The sequence below is a fragment of the Canis lupus genome, chromosome 2, assembly GCF_011100685.1.
Source record: "Canis lupus familiaris isolate Mischka breed German Shepherd chromosome 2, alternate assembly UU_Cfam_GSD_1.0, whole genome shotgun sequence".
NCBI classification, from domain to species: Eukaryota; Metazoa; Chordata; class Mammalia; order Carnivora; family Canidae; genus Canis; species Canis lupus.
Genome location: NC_049223.1, coordinates 32,803,958 through 32,818,514, shown reverse-complemented (window position 1 = coordinate 32,818,514; position 14,557 = coordinate 32,803,958). Strand labels below are relative to the sequence as shown.

Below are 14,557 nucleotides of genomic sequence, written 5' to 3'. Positions count from 1 at the left end.
GCCAGCTCGGGGCTCCTGCTCGTGCCTCTCGGGTGGGAGTGACCAGGGGCAGGTCCTTCACATGCCCAAACTCTGTTTTCTTAAAATGTCACACATCAGTGTTCAGAGCACGTGCCTTCTGACGTTATTTTGAGCGTGAACCAAAGGAGCCAGGCCCCCGACACACAGGAAGCATGTTTCTCTGTGTGTTTTGAGACCGGCAGGAGACAGAGGCAGTCCCTCCTACGGACTAGCCCAGGGCCCCCAGGACACTGTCACCGTCTGAGCCCGGCGCCCACCCCGCATCTCCCCTCCGACAGCAAGGCGGACGTTGGCCCCACCCTCCCAGCTCCCCAGAGCCCACAGCCTTGGGTAAATGGCCTTGGTCTCTTGGGAGGCCCAGTCCAGTGGGACACAGACAGATGCCCTGTCTGTCGCCAGAGGATGGTGGCGAGGGCCCGGGGAGGCCACCTGGCGAAGAGACCAGCCCGCAGGCCTGGCGCCGCCTAAAGATCGGGAGCCCGCGCTGGAAGATCGGCAGCCTACGCTGGAAAGCCTCCGGCCCCTTCGCCAGGTCCGGGCCATCTCGCTACTGTCGTTCCACACGGACTTCCCACGGGACTCCAGCTCTGACCCTGCAAACTCACATTTCCTTCTTCCACGTGGAAGGTACTAGGTGCATCGCCGTCCCTCCCGACCCAGGGAGTGGCCCTCACTGTTAGCTCCTGGGCTTCCCGTGCTCTGTCGTCAGAATGACCCGGACATAAGAGGTCAGGAGGCCACAGAGAGCCTCTTTGTCTTCATGCAGGCCGCGGGGTGCCTGGCCCTGCACGTGCTCCCTTGGGCCCAGGCCCCGCGGGATCCAAGCGCACAGTCGTGGGTTACCCTTGGGGATGTGGGGGGACACAGATGCTCCTCGTCCAATCTGCCCTGGGGGCATCACCGCTCGGGCTGGTCGCAGGCCTCAAACCTTGTACCCTGTCCACTGGGTCACCCGATGTGGGCAGCAGGCTTGCTCCGATCCGGAGTCGTCCTGGAGCTTGTCCGGTGCTGACCCTGCAGGCTGACCTGCATTCCTCGCTGCTCAGACTCGGTCTTCTCCGGGGACTGTCCCAGGCCTCATGGAGGGGACGCTGTGGGTGAGCGCAGGTGGGACTTGGGCTCTGGGTGCGGGGGGCGACGGGTGTGCAGAGCCGGCTGCTGGGTGTTGTGCGTGGCTCAGGGGAGACCCGGGAATCTGTACACAGTGATCCGTGAGCGCTGCGGCCTCCCAGGCTGTGTGCTCCCTGAGCACTGTCACCCCCGTGGCCATAGCGGCGGCCGCCCACCCACCTGCCAGGGCTCTCCCTGGGGTCGGGGGGCAAGATTTGGCACTAGAATCTTTATGATGTGATAAAAATGATTTGTTTCTGAGACTGTATTTGTTGTACACTCGGAACAGCCCGACCGGACGGGTCACACTAGGTTATAAGAATTAGTGAGTCCTTTAATTCCACCCTGGAGCTCATTCTCCCAAATAATTGCTTTTCTCCTCAGTCATAACTCAGAGACTCTCAGGACACAGGGCCTCGAGCCACTCGCAGGAAACTCCCGTCGCCGCGGGAGGCGCCGCCGCGGGTCACCAGTTGGGTCGGGTCAGGTCGGCTGCACCGCTGCAGGGTCATGCACGTGCCGGTCGGCCGGCCCCGCCCCACCCCGGGCCCCGCCCCTCCTCAGTCCCCGCCCCGCCCCGCCCCAGTCCACGCCCCTCCCTCCTTGGCCCCGCCCTCTCCCGCCTCGGCCCCGCCCCCTCCGCGCCCCCGCCCCCGCCACGGCCTGTGTCTGCGCAGGCGCACGGGGCGGGGGCGGCCGCGGATGGGGCAGAGCGGGTCCGACACCCCGGGGCGCGCATCCTCGCGGGCTGGGACCGGCACGTCCACGCTGCGGCCTCGGCGAGCGGCTCCGGGGGCACGTGAGCGGCCGGCGGGCGAGGACCCGGCCACCGTCCACGAGGGAGCCGCCGCCCCGCCCCGCCCCGCCCCGCCCGGCTCGCGTGGGGCTCGCGTCCCGTGGCCCGCAGGTGCCCTCCTCGGCCGGGCCGCGTCCTCCCTCCGGCGCCCCCGACCCCGCGGCCGCCTTCGAGGCCCAGCGCGTGCGGCCTGCACCCCGGGACGAAGCGCGGGATTTTGCGTGTGTGCGCGTGTGTGCGCGTGTGTGCGCGTGCGTGTCCGCGCCTGGAACTTCGCTTGCCAGGGAGTCGGACCGCCCAGGCCGAGGGCAGGCCGGCTGCGCGGGGCAGGTGTGGGCGAGGCCCCGGCGTGAGCCCTCGTGTGGCCCGGGTCGGCCGCGGGCGCGGAGGCCCCGGGCAGCGCCACAGTCGCCCGCGGCTGCCCAGGGGACCTCGGGGCAGACCCCACCCCCACCCCCACCCCCACCTCCACCCCCCCGGGCTCCGGGGCGCCCACAGCCGCCGTGTCCGCGGGCTCGGGCTCGGCTGCAGGGACACGCGGGCGTGGACGCGGGGCCGCGGAAGCCCACGCAGGCTGCAGGCGCGACCTCGCCGCGAAACGGGCGGAGCACCCCGTGTAATAGGCCAGACACACCGAGTCACGCGGCTTAGGAAGCAAGGGAGGCTTCAAGGCAGGTTCACACTCGCTTCTACCTGCCTACTCTTCTGCTTGCACAGCTGTGTGCGTGCACGCCCAGCCTCCCCCCTCCCCCGCACAGGTGCGTGCACGCCCAGCCTTCCCCCCCTCACACGTGCGTGCACGCCCAGCCTTCCCCCCCCACACAGGTGCGTACACGCCCAGCCTCCCCCTCCCCCCGCACAGCTATGTGCACGCCCAGCCTTCCTCCTTGTACAGGTGTGTGCCTGCCCAGCCTTACCCCCTGCACAGGTATGTGCATGCTTAGCCTTCCTCCCTGCACTGGTGAGTGCAGGCCCACCCTGCATCCCTGCACAGGTGTGTGCACGCCCACCCTTCCTCCCTGCACAGGTGTGTGTATGCCCACCCTTCCTCCTTGCACAAGTGTGTGCCCACCCACCCTTCCTCCCTGCACTGGTGTGTGCACGCATACAGCACACATCACACTTGTCATACACACCCTGCTCACACCACCCACTTCTCTCCCACGTCCCAATGGTGCTTGGATTACAAATTGCTGAGACCCAGTACTCAGCACGACCAGAAGTTGAAGACGAGGACGTTACGTGGAGGTCTGAACAGTGCATGAGAATAGGGTTTCCCAAGAAGATTTTCCAAGCACCGCAAAGGCTCTCCCACACCGTCCTTGCCTGTAGGCTCCCACCCGTTAGCCAGCGAGCTGAATTAGGGGAGATGGCCAGCTTGTGCGTTTACTCTGTTCCAGGCTCTTGCTGCGGGTCTCCACGTGCCGTCCTAGTACACTCCCGTCTCAACTCCGTGATTCTGGTCACGTTTCCCTGCCCACCGTGGGGATGAAGCCCTGGGGCTGAGTGGTGGAGCGTGGGGCACGGGCTCCCGGGGAGGTGGACCGGAGCATGAAGGTCGTGTCGGGGGGTCTCACCCCACGCTGGGCTCCAAGTGGACTTGGCGGGGACTGAGCCCACCGAGGTGGAAAAGAGGAGGGTGAGCAGAGGAAGACTTTCTTTCCCAACGTGTTTATTCCACACGTTTGATCAAACCGCATTGTCCACACGTCCAGGTCAGCTGGGGGCACGTGCGCGTGCAAGCTCAGTTTCCTAGTATGTGTACACACATGTGTGTTGCCCATTTCTGAAGCAGGTAGCAGTGAACTGACCGAGTCCTGCAGCTTTCCCCACTAGGCCCCGAGAGGACAGGAGCAAGCATCTGTCACACTTCCTTTTGACGCAGGTGCCGTGCTGAGGAGGGCGCCGGACCTGACGATCCCGAGGCTCTGATTCCGGGCGTACTGAGTCCGCACCCCGCAGCCCTTACTTCAAGTGGCCGGGGTCTGAGTCCGCCCTGGTTCTGCCGCAGTGGCTCGGTGGCTTTGATTTGCGGGGCGACGCAGGGTAGTGCCTCAGCCTTGGTCCCGTTGACGGCCGTGTTCCTCATGAGCAGATGGCAGAGGGGACGGCACTCCTGTGTGGGGCCTCCCATGTGCCTGCTGTCCAGGTCCCTGCGGTCCTGTGGTTACCCCGTGGGCCAGCCCCCAGCAAGCCGTGGGCGCAGTCCACATCTGGACGGTGACCCATCTGTGACATGACGCTGACATGCAGGGGGGTCTGTGTGGTTTGGAGTGTGCCGTCCCTTTGTTTAGGGGTGACAGTGCACGGGACACACCCAGGACCCCCACATGCACACACAGACCAATCCTGGCTCCCCCGTGGCCCCCGGGATTCCCTCCCCAGCCCACTCTCCCGTCCCCACCCCACACTGTGTTGGAGCCTCTCCGGTCTCACTCACGAGCCAGAGATGTTCCAGCAAGCAGGCACCCGTCCAGCTCTTTCCTTGTTAAATAATCGTCCAAACTGTTCATTGTCTTCCCTCCTCACCTTCTTCCCGCCCTCTTTCCCTTCCTTTCTTCCTTTTGAAGGGGAAGCACAAAGGAAAGACGGGGGGGGGGGGGGGTGCGGGGGTCGAGAGACTGATCATTTCCCTGCAATCCCTCGAGTGCTCAATTATAGTCGCTGTTCATGTTTTTCTACTACCCAGAGTGGGAGGGGATTCCAGGTGGGGGCGGGATTTCATGGTAGGGATGGGGCTCCCGGTGGGACAGGATGCCAGGTGGGGACAGGATCCTGGTTGAAGACGGGATCCCGGGTAGAGAGGAGACTGTACATGGAGACAGGATTCTAGCTGAGGACGGGATCCCGGGTGGGACAGGATTCCAGGTGGAGGACCCCGGTGGGGACGTGATTCATGATGGGGACAGGATTCTAGGTGAGGACGGGATTCTAGGTAGGGACAGGATTCCGGGTGGGGACGGGATTCATGAGGCGGAAGGGATTGAGGGGTGGATGGGAGTAGAGCCCCCTCCTCCAGGAAGCCCGACAGCCATGCTGTCACCCCGAGGGGTCTCCGTGTTTGGGGACAGTAGGGGACCCTGGTGCGCCGGGGGCGACTGCTCAGGGAAGGGAGCCGCTTACTTAGATTGTCTTCATCCTCCGTGTTTGTGGCCTCGGGGCTTAAGTGCTTGAAGGGAGCGATCAAGGCTGACAACATGCTTACTTTGTCTGGAAAGAAAAGAAGAACAGGAAATGCACTTTTGACATCGAGTTTCAGAAAAACTCAATGCTGTCCTAGGTTCTTATTACTGAGGGTTTGGACAAGGGAGGTTGAAAGCTCGTTTTGGTTTCAGCCACTTCATTCTGGTTCAGTCTTTTATTGAATTTCTGACAGCATTTTTATCAAACTCCTCTCTCCGTTCCATTTTAAACTTTATGATTTCCATCTTTCTTCTTTTCTCATTTTTGGCATCTCTCCTCCTCTGGTTCTGTGTTCCTCCAAACTCAAAGCGATGGTCTCTGGGGCAACAGCCTCCCGGGGGCTTGCAGGAGGCTGGGTGGGCAGCGCCTCGGACCCAGGGCACTTCACAGAGAGGGAGTGAAGTGGGTTAAGATAAAAAGCCCTCATTAGACGGGACGGGGATGGTGCAAACAGAGCCAAGACCATCTCTCCCTGTTAGCGGAGAGCTTGCTTTGTGGGCTCGAGGTGCATGCACCAGGGTGGACTTTAACGCTGTACAATACACCCGGCGGCATCTGGGCAGCAGGAGAAGCAGCGGCCCACGAAGGAGGAAGGGGCGCGGGGTGGAGGCCCCCACTGTGCCCCTGCTGATGGGCCCGCCGCCGAGCAGGGAGAGGAGCCCGAGAGAGCGCCCTTCACCCGCGGCCCAGTGACGGGGGAGCGAAGGCACCACCTGTCCTGGGTCGGCCTGGGGCGAGCAGCTGGCCCTGGGGGATGCCGCTCAGGACCTGTACGACCTGTGCTTCCACATCAGGCCCTGCAGCTTCTCTTTCTCTCCCTTTACTAAAGATTTTATTTATTTGAGAGAAAGAGAGAGAGCGGGAACAAGCAGGGCAGAGGCAGAGGGAGAAGCAGGCTCACTGAGTAGGGAGCCCGACACGGGGCTCGACCCGGGACCCTGAGATCATGACCTGAGTCAAAGGCAGACGTTTCACCCACTGAGCCCCCCAAGTGCCCCCCCCCCGCAATCTGTCAGCCGGAAAGATCGGGGAATTGTGGGATGGGAGTGCAATTGGGAGACTTGAAAAACAACTAATGAAGGGGCCGAAGGAAAAGCTCCGTTCCATAGAGATTCCACCAACTAACCCCCCCCCCCCCCCCCCCCACCACCAGGGGAGGCTAGGAGCCCCGGTCCTCAGGGGAACCTACTCTGGGGTGGAGGAGAGCGCCCACGGACGGCTCACACGCCCCCTATTCTCCTGCACCCGCCTGTCCCGGCGTCCTGGGGCCAGCAAGGGGCCTTGCCGCTCTTCTGGGGCCTGGCCCGGCCCGCAGGGGCAGGAGACGCATCTCTAGGAACTCGCTGGCTCTCGGGGCCCATCTGCCTGTGTCCTCAGAGCGGGGACGGCTGGCCCGGGAGGGAGGGTCCCTTGGTGCACACATCACCTGTGACTCTGCACCAACACCTCCACTCCTGGCTTTCTCGCCGTTCGCCTCCAGGCATCCAGACCAGGCCCTGATTGTGCTCTTTCTCTTTCAATTCGGAGCCTGCGCTCCCTTTCCCAGGCTTTCCAGAGGCCGGGGAAGCTCGCAATTGAAATTCACTCAGGAGCCTGTTAACAGCTGTTGTTTCCAGTAGGGACGGGCAACGGTATAATGTTCACTCAGAGAGAACAATAAATAACTCAAATATAAAATGCCTGCTCTTTCTTCATTCTACGGAACGAGAAGAATAAGCCAGGGAGGGATTGGCTCTCCCAAACCCTACAGCCCAAGCTAATTTACTACAAGGGAATGAAATCTCTTGCTTGAGTTATAATTTCATTAAGGGCGCCCAATAATGTTACACAAAGAGTGTGAAGCTCAAATGATTTAGTCTGGAGCATCTCAAAATGAAATTACATTTTTTTCTAATAAAGCAGGGCTACCGGCCAAACACCCACAAAAATACACTAAACCATTTCAGAGCTCACCTTAGCAAAATTGTGAAATATTTAAAGATTGTTTCAGGTCCTCAATGTTCTTGCTTTCTAAGGGTTGCCAGATTCATCGAATAAAAACCCCAGACACTGAGTTAAAATTGAATTTCGGGTAAACACCAGATACTTATTTAGTGTCTATCTATCTATCTATCTATCTATCTATCTATCTATCATCTATTATCTATCATCTATTATCTGTCTATATCAATCATCTATCATCTATCAATCATCTATGATCTATCAATCAATCATCTATTATCTATCAGTCATCTATCATCTATCATCTATTATCTGTCTATATCTATCAATCATCAATCATCTATCAATTATCTATCTATCTATCTATCTATCTATCTATCTATCTATCTATCTATCTCCAGTATTGTGTGGGGCAAACATACACCAGGAACATCATTCAATCTATCTGAAATCCAGATTTAAGGCAAAAGACTTGAGTAGACACTTCTCCAAATGAGACATACAGACAGACGGCCAACGGACACTGTCATGGGCAGGGAGATGCAGACCAAAGGCACACGGACGCCACCTCCCCGCCGCTGGCATGGCTGCCGTGTAGACGCCAACTGGGAAGTAGCGAGCGTCGGTGCCGGTGTGGAGGGGTCGGGATGGAGGGAATGGTGGTGCAGCCCCTGTGTAACCAGCAAGGCTGCCTCGATCTAAAGTGAGGTCTCAAAGAGATCCGTGCACACCCGTGTTCATAGCCGCTGAAGGGTGGATGGGCCCCGAGTGTCCACCAGCAGATGAACGGACAACACAATGGACTATTACTCATCCTGAAAAATGGGGCAGGGGACACTGCCACAGGCTACGACATGTGTGGACCATGGGCCTGAGTGGGATAAACGGGTACCCGAAGGACACGCACCATGTCATCCTCTTGTCCGAGGTCCCCAGAGGACCCAAATCCGTAGACACAGGAAATGCAACGGTGGGAGCCAGGGGCTGGGGGGTGAAGGGCTCAGTGTGTAATGAGGACAGAGCTTCGGTTCGAGAAAATAAGGGTCTGGAGATGGATGGTGGCGGTGGTGGCACAACGACGTATCTACCCGTGTGTATCGGATGCCGCCGAACTGTATGCTTAAAGACGGGTAAGACGGCAAATTTTACATTGTGTATATTTTGCCAGTTTAATAAATCAAATCTAACGGGACGTCTTTCATGCCCTAGCAGCTCCTCCAGCGCTGTGGGTTCCAGGTTTCCAGCTTAGGCCCCCGACCCAGAACAGAGCAGGACACCTAGTGAGCGGCTGGCCCGTTTGCTGGGCAGGCCCACCTGCAACTCTGTGCCAGGAGGGGGCCGGCTGCAGCCGTAGCGTGTCATTAGGAAAGACGGCGAGGATTACATTTTTTTTATTTGGAAAAATCGCAACGAAGATTCCTCGTCAGCGTCTTTGTTGGTGGCTGTTCCCTTGACGCACTCTGCGTTGGGTTGGTTGCATCTGAGCAGCGCTCGGATGTCCAGCCTGCTCTGTTCACTGGGCTCAGCACCACCCCACGCCGGGCTCACGCGGGTACGGAGGGACATGGAGACCGGGCTTCTACTTTACTCAGGTCCGGACGTCTGGGGGCAAGCTCGGAGGAGCCGGCTCATACAGAATTCCCTGCACTTCCCGCAGCCCTCCACCCCCCGTTGCAAAGTCTGGAAGATGGAGAAGGTGTTTCTGGAGGGAAAGTCTCTCCCTGCACCCAGAGTGTTTGCTGCAAACCTGCAGAGAGTGACCCAACTGGAGAGACGGCCGACCTGGGCTGGCAGAGGTGCCGGGCGGCACCGGGCTGCCCTCCGGCCAAGGGTCACTTCCAGGGGAGGCCTGGCCGGCGCCCTTTCTAACGCATCCTCTGAAGGGATCCAGGACATTTGCATTGGAGACCTCATTGCTCTTTGCAAAATAAGTGGCTGTGGCCCCTTGGAAGTGATTTTGTGTATTTTCAGAGCCTGGGGGAAGTGCTCTCAGGGGCTGGGAGCTCTTCTCTGGAACCATGTGAGACCACAGTCTGGGAATGTTGATAACAAAGAGCAAACTCCAGTGGCAAGGGTCATGGCGTAGAGGCAGATAAATAGGCCAGAACACAACTGCATTCAGGGAGGGAATCGTATGCATACGGTCAATGGATTCCCAACAGAGATCTGCGAGTCACACGATGGGGCAGAAGAAAGTCTTATTGACAAATAGAGTTGAAAAAACTGTACACCAGCTTGGAGAAGGTGAATCCTGAGCTCGACCGCACACCACACCTGAAAATCATCACAAAATGGGTTATAAACCCGGCCTGGGAGGACCCTGCTTACCCACGGCGGGGTCAGGACGGGCAGGGAGGGGCCCATAGTTTGGGTCCTGCTCCGTGAGGACTGTGTTCGCCTCTTGACCAAGTAGGACGAGCACCTTGGAGTCCTCCGGGGCCTGAGCCGCGGAGCTCCCTGGACGGTCCGTTCATGTGAGACAGCACGCCCGCCCCAACTTCCGATAAACACCGCAATTGCCAGAACATGTACGAGTTTGACCCCGTGCTCTGCGCCTCCCAGCAGCGCCCACTACTTCCCGGCGCGGGTTGTTTTCAAGAGGCCCATGAATTGAGCCCTTTGGCGCCGCCCCCATCTCAACAATTTCGAGTTCTGTACAATTATCTCCGTCTGGTTGGCCGCAGCAGGCGTGGCTCCGGGGCCCGTGCGTCCCCCGAGAGGAAGGTGACCGTCGGAAGGCACAGAGCTCTGCGGCAGCCCCCGGGCGGCGCACCTCGGCCCCCCTCACGCGCCGTCTCAGGGTCTCGTGTTGCCAGAACACGGCCGGACAGATGGCCTCCCTCCCTCCCGACCCACTTTCCTTCCCAGCCGTGTGCTCCGATCGCGTCCAGGTACGTCCCTCGTGGATGTGACTTCCAGCTAAACACAGACATGGGCCAGCCTGGACAGGTGGGCGCCCCCGGGGAAGCAAGGAAATAATTAGCCTCAGTTCAGGCAGGAGGCAAGGAGTAAGGGTTTTGGGGTAAAGGCAAAGAGTTTTTCTCACGCACTTTCAGGAATGTGTGTTTTCGATGCGGCTCCCCAGCTGCTGTCCGACGAGCGGCCCCAGGGAGCTCAGGCCTCATTATAGGAGAGACCCTGGGTCTGCGTTGGGTTGTGTCGCCGACGGGAAGGTCTGATTGTCACGGGGGTGAGGACCCGGGGCAGCTTCTGGGCGAGTAGCATCCACGGGAGGCCCTGAATCAGGGTGCAGGCCAGCAGGCGGCCGGGCAGTAACCACGCCGCACACTCAGTGAGCCACGGCTTCCCTGGAAACTCCTGCAGGAGCCGGACCCCCAGGACCTTGGGGTGGGACGTAGCTGGAGACGGGATCTTTGAAGAGGGGACTAAGGTAAGACGCGGTCATCCAGGATGGACCCCGATCCAGGTCCTCATGGGAAGAGGAGATGAGGACACAGACATGCAGGGGGACGGCCACGCGGGGACACAGGGAGGGGACGGCGTCCGCACACCCAGGATGGAGGCCTCGGGGACACCGGCCCTGCCCACCCGACTGCGGACTCCGGCCTCCAGGACGCAGATGGGGAGGGCCGCTGCGCGTCTCTGGTCCAGTCGCATCCAGAGGGACGGATGCAGAGACACGGCCGCTGGCCGGGGACCTGGAAGTCAGGGAGGGGCCCTTCGGGAGGTGCTCGGGCCGCCGAGACCTGACAGGTGGCAGCCACGTCCCCATGTGCTGAACTGGGCCGTCTGTCCAGAGCTGGAGACTCCTGCGGGAAGGGGGGTGGGCTCACCCAGCTCAGGGGGCGGAGGGCGCCCCGAGGGGAGGAGCGGCTCCTGCACACGCCCCGGTAAGCGCACCAGCATCGCGCCCGAAACCCTGAGCCCCAGGGACCAGGGTGGGGGGGACCAGAGGGCGGCCACAGTGAGACCAACGCCAGACCTCTGGGTTGGGACAGATGAGCTGGAGGGCAGAGAGGGGGAGAGAAGGGAGGGAGAGACGGGGAGACACAGAGACAGGGAGAGACAGAGACAGGGAGAGAGACAGAGACAGGGAGAGACAGAGATAGGGAGAGAGGGAGGGGGAGAGAGAGGGAGAGACAGGGGGAGAGACAGACAGGGAGAGAGGGAGGGGGAGAGAGGGAGAGACAGAGAGAGAGAGCAAGAGTAAAAGACAGGGAGAGAGACAGAGAGACAGAGATAGGGAGAGAGACAGAGACAAAGTGAGAGACAGAGACAGGGAGAGAGACAGTGACAAGGAGAGAGACAGAGACAGGGGGAGAGGGAGGAGAAGAGAGAGAGGGAGAGACAGAGACAGCAAGAGACAGAGACAGGGAGAGAGACAGAGAGAGGGGGAGAGACAGTGAGAGACAGAGACAGGGAGACAGAGACAGGGAGAGAGACAGAGAGACAGCTCCCGTACAGAGGAGGCGGGTCCTCGTCAGCAGCGCTGCCCCGGGAGAGCAGAGGTTCCTCCCCCTCCCCCTGCCCTGGGGGGCTCAGACCTTCCTAGATGGGAACCTCAGTTAGGCCAGGGTGGGCCTTGTGGGGGGGACACGACTGGGGGGTGGAGGCTCCCCTGAGATTTGCTGGGGCTGGGGGTGCAGAGTAAGGGTGGAGCCTCCTGGGGACCCGTGGGCTCTGCCCTCGGCCACCCCCCAGCCTCGGCGTGCTTCGGGAGGACCCGGGGGCTGGAGTGCGCTCTAGCGACGGGCAGTGCGGGTCTTACGGACCCGGGACTCTGGGGGTCCCTCCACACGGCGCCCGGTCCCCAGGGGGCAGTCCCCAGGCCAAGATCACCGCGAGCACCCCGCCCACGGAGCTCGGCCCCCGGAGTCGGACGGCACAGGTGGGAGGTCTGACACGGCCCCCGACTGCGCTCAGGCTGGGTTCCGGGCATGCTGTCCTGCCCCTGAGGGCTCCCGGGTCATGGCCGAGCGGTCCCCGCGCCAATGTGGGACGCACCCCGGTGGGGGCTCACGGGGCCACGACCACGGCGCTGTGAACAGTGTCGCAGACCCGGCACTTGTGGACGGGTTCCCTGCCCTGCGAGCCCAGCTTATTTTTGGCCGCGGGGGAGAAACAAGCCAGTGCCCCCTGCTCACTGTCCCTCAAATGATCGACCGACCAAGGCGACTCTTTGCGACAAAGTGCGTTTAGGTTTTAGGTACATACATGTGAAGGTGCGTGTTCACACCCCACCAGGGAGAGCCCAGGCCTCCCAGGGGATGTGCCGGGCCCTCAGCGGCGCTGCGCCGGGGCGTGGATGCTGCAGGGTGCAGGACACCGTCCTCCACATCAGCCCAGAGGCTCCGTCTCTTCTCCGCTCGGCGAATTTGCGGCTTCAGACCTGATGCCCATGCAGCCTGGACATGGTCCTCGCCGCAGCCCCGCTGGGCAGGTAACAGGCTCCTGGTGGGTTTCCCAACCCTACAGAAGTGTCTCCCCGCAAAGTCACCCCAACACCGTTGTTCCTTAGAGCTCCCTGGGCTTCCTCCCTTAGCACCCTCTGTTTTCTTTGGACACGGGCTTAACCAAAGTCCTTTTATTTCAGGATTTCACATTCTGTTTTTCTATTGGATAAGAAGATTGCCCAGATCAGCGTTTTCTAGCCAAGAGCATCCCTGACCTTTCCCGCCTCCCACCCTTCCCGCGCTGGAGGCTGCACCCTGCACCATAGGTCTGCATGGGATGGAAAACATCACAGGAGTCCAGCGCCGACCCGAGGTCGCCAGGTTTTCTGAGCACCGAGTCATGCGTTTGTCAGGTGGCGACCGCTGCTCGACAGAAACGCCGTGTCGTGCTGGTTAATCGTAGGTGTCCCTGTGCCCAGGCCCCGGGAGCCCTGAGGTCTGGCCACACATGAGGGGGTTTCTCATCGAGACCAGCATTCGAGGGACGCCCGGGTGGCTGAGCGGGTTGGTGCCTGCTTCCAGCCGGGTGTGTGATCCTGGAGTCCCGGGATCGAGTCCCACATCGGGCTCCCTGCAGGGACCCTGCTTCTCCCTCTGCCTGGGTCTCTGCCTCTCTCTCTCTCTCTCTGCGCCTCTGATGAATAAATAAAATCTTAAAAAAAAAAAGAGACCAGCATTCGAAGTGGAGGACTGAGTAGAGCAGAGGCCTCCTCGCAAGGGTGGGCCTCACCTAATAAGTCGAGGCCTGCACAGCCTTTTGGGGTTGAAGGGAGGATTCTCTCCTGCTCCTGCTGGGCTGGGCCAGCCACCCTCCTGCACTCCCGGTCCATAGGCCTCCGCAGCCGGACTGGGGTCTCCCACCTGGGAGGGGCCAGGTGCAGGCACGGGGCTGCCGAGGCCCAGGGCCCCTACTCAGATGGGGACACGACCCAGAGCCCCACTCGGATGGACATGGCCGAGGACAGCACGCCCAGAAGCCCATGTGCCACCCCCGAGCTCTGGACCTGGGACGAGCCTGGCCTGTGGCTGCAGACTCCACTGGCCGCCGGGTTCTGTGGGCCTGTGGGGCGTGTGCATGAAACAGCCGAAGCACAGGGGTGTGCGTGCTTATTCGTGAGAGTCCCTCAGAGACAGAGCCCACGGGGCGTGGAGATTAGAAGGAATGACCCACCCCATTGGGGAGCACGAAGGCCCTGCTGGCTCCCACCCGCCAGCTGGGGAGGCAGGGAGGTGACACGGTAGAAGGTCCATGACCCGGGGATGCCAGGGATATAGCCTGGCATGAGGGTGGCAGGGCCTGGGCTGCGGGGCCCCCATCAGGCAGCCTCAGCCCCCTGCTGGGCACAGCCTGCCCCGTCCCCCAGAACCGCTGCGCTCCGAGGACCAGACTAAAGCTGAAGCCCCCAGGACGGGCATCACTTCCATGAGCAAATACGCTTGAGGAATGCTCAGTTCTGTGACATTAAGCAGGTCTGTCCCCCGAGGGGCTTGTGGGGGCTCCTAATGGGTGATGTGCTAACGTGACTTGAAAATGTGGGGATCCCCGGGTGGTTCAGCAGTTTGGTGCCTGCCTTCAGCCCAGGGCATGATCCTGGGGTCCCGAGATCGAGTCCCGCGTCGGGTTCCCTGCATGGAGCCTGCTTCTCCCTCTGCCTGTGTCTCTGCCTCTCTTTCTCTCTCTGTGTCTCTCATGAATAAATAAAATCTTTAAAAAAAAAAAAAAGAAAATGTCCGAAGCGGAGCCGCAGCCTTCCTCGTGGCCTTGGAGCGCGTCCTTCACGGCATCGCCCGAGCTTCCGCTCCATGAGGTGCCCCGTGGGAAGTGCTATGGGCAGGCGGAGCCGCCTCCTGTCTGGGGCGTAGCTCTGCGGGTGACCCCACGCAGCGGTGGCTGCGACTGCGACCCCCACCCCCCGTCCCGGGCCGGGCCGGGCCTGCCGCACTTGGAGGTGAGTGTGAAGGTGAGTGTGAAGGTGTGCGCGGCGCGGAGCTCGGGGCATCGAGGGAGGCGCCATCCTCGGCCTCGCTGTGGTCAGGTCCGCTCCCCCGTAGCATCTGCTGTGTGTTTGTTGAGCGCCTACGAGGAGTCGCC

At 61.0% G+C, this 14,557-nt stretch overlaps 1 protein-coding gene across 1 annotated transcript in view; it reads right to left on the bottom strand.

Moving 5' to 3' along the window:
* ADARB2 (adenosine deaminase RNA specific B2 (inactive)) overlaps positions 1-14,557 on the bottom strand; it is a 333,884-nt gene that overhangs the window by 83,347 nt on the left and 235,980 nt on the right. The window contains exon 2 of the mRNA XM_038530219.1: positions 5,051-5,137. Within this exon, the coding sequence (XP_038386147.1) occupies positions 5,051-5,137 (87 nt within the window). The remainder of the gene's footprint in view (positions 1-5,050; positions 5,138-14,557) is intronic.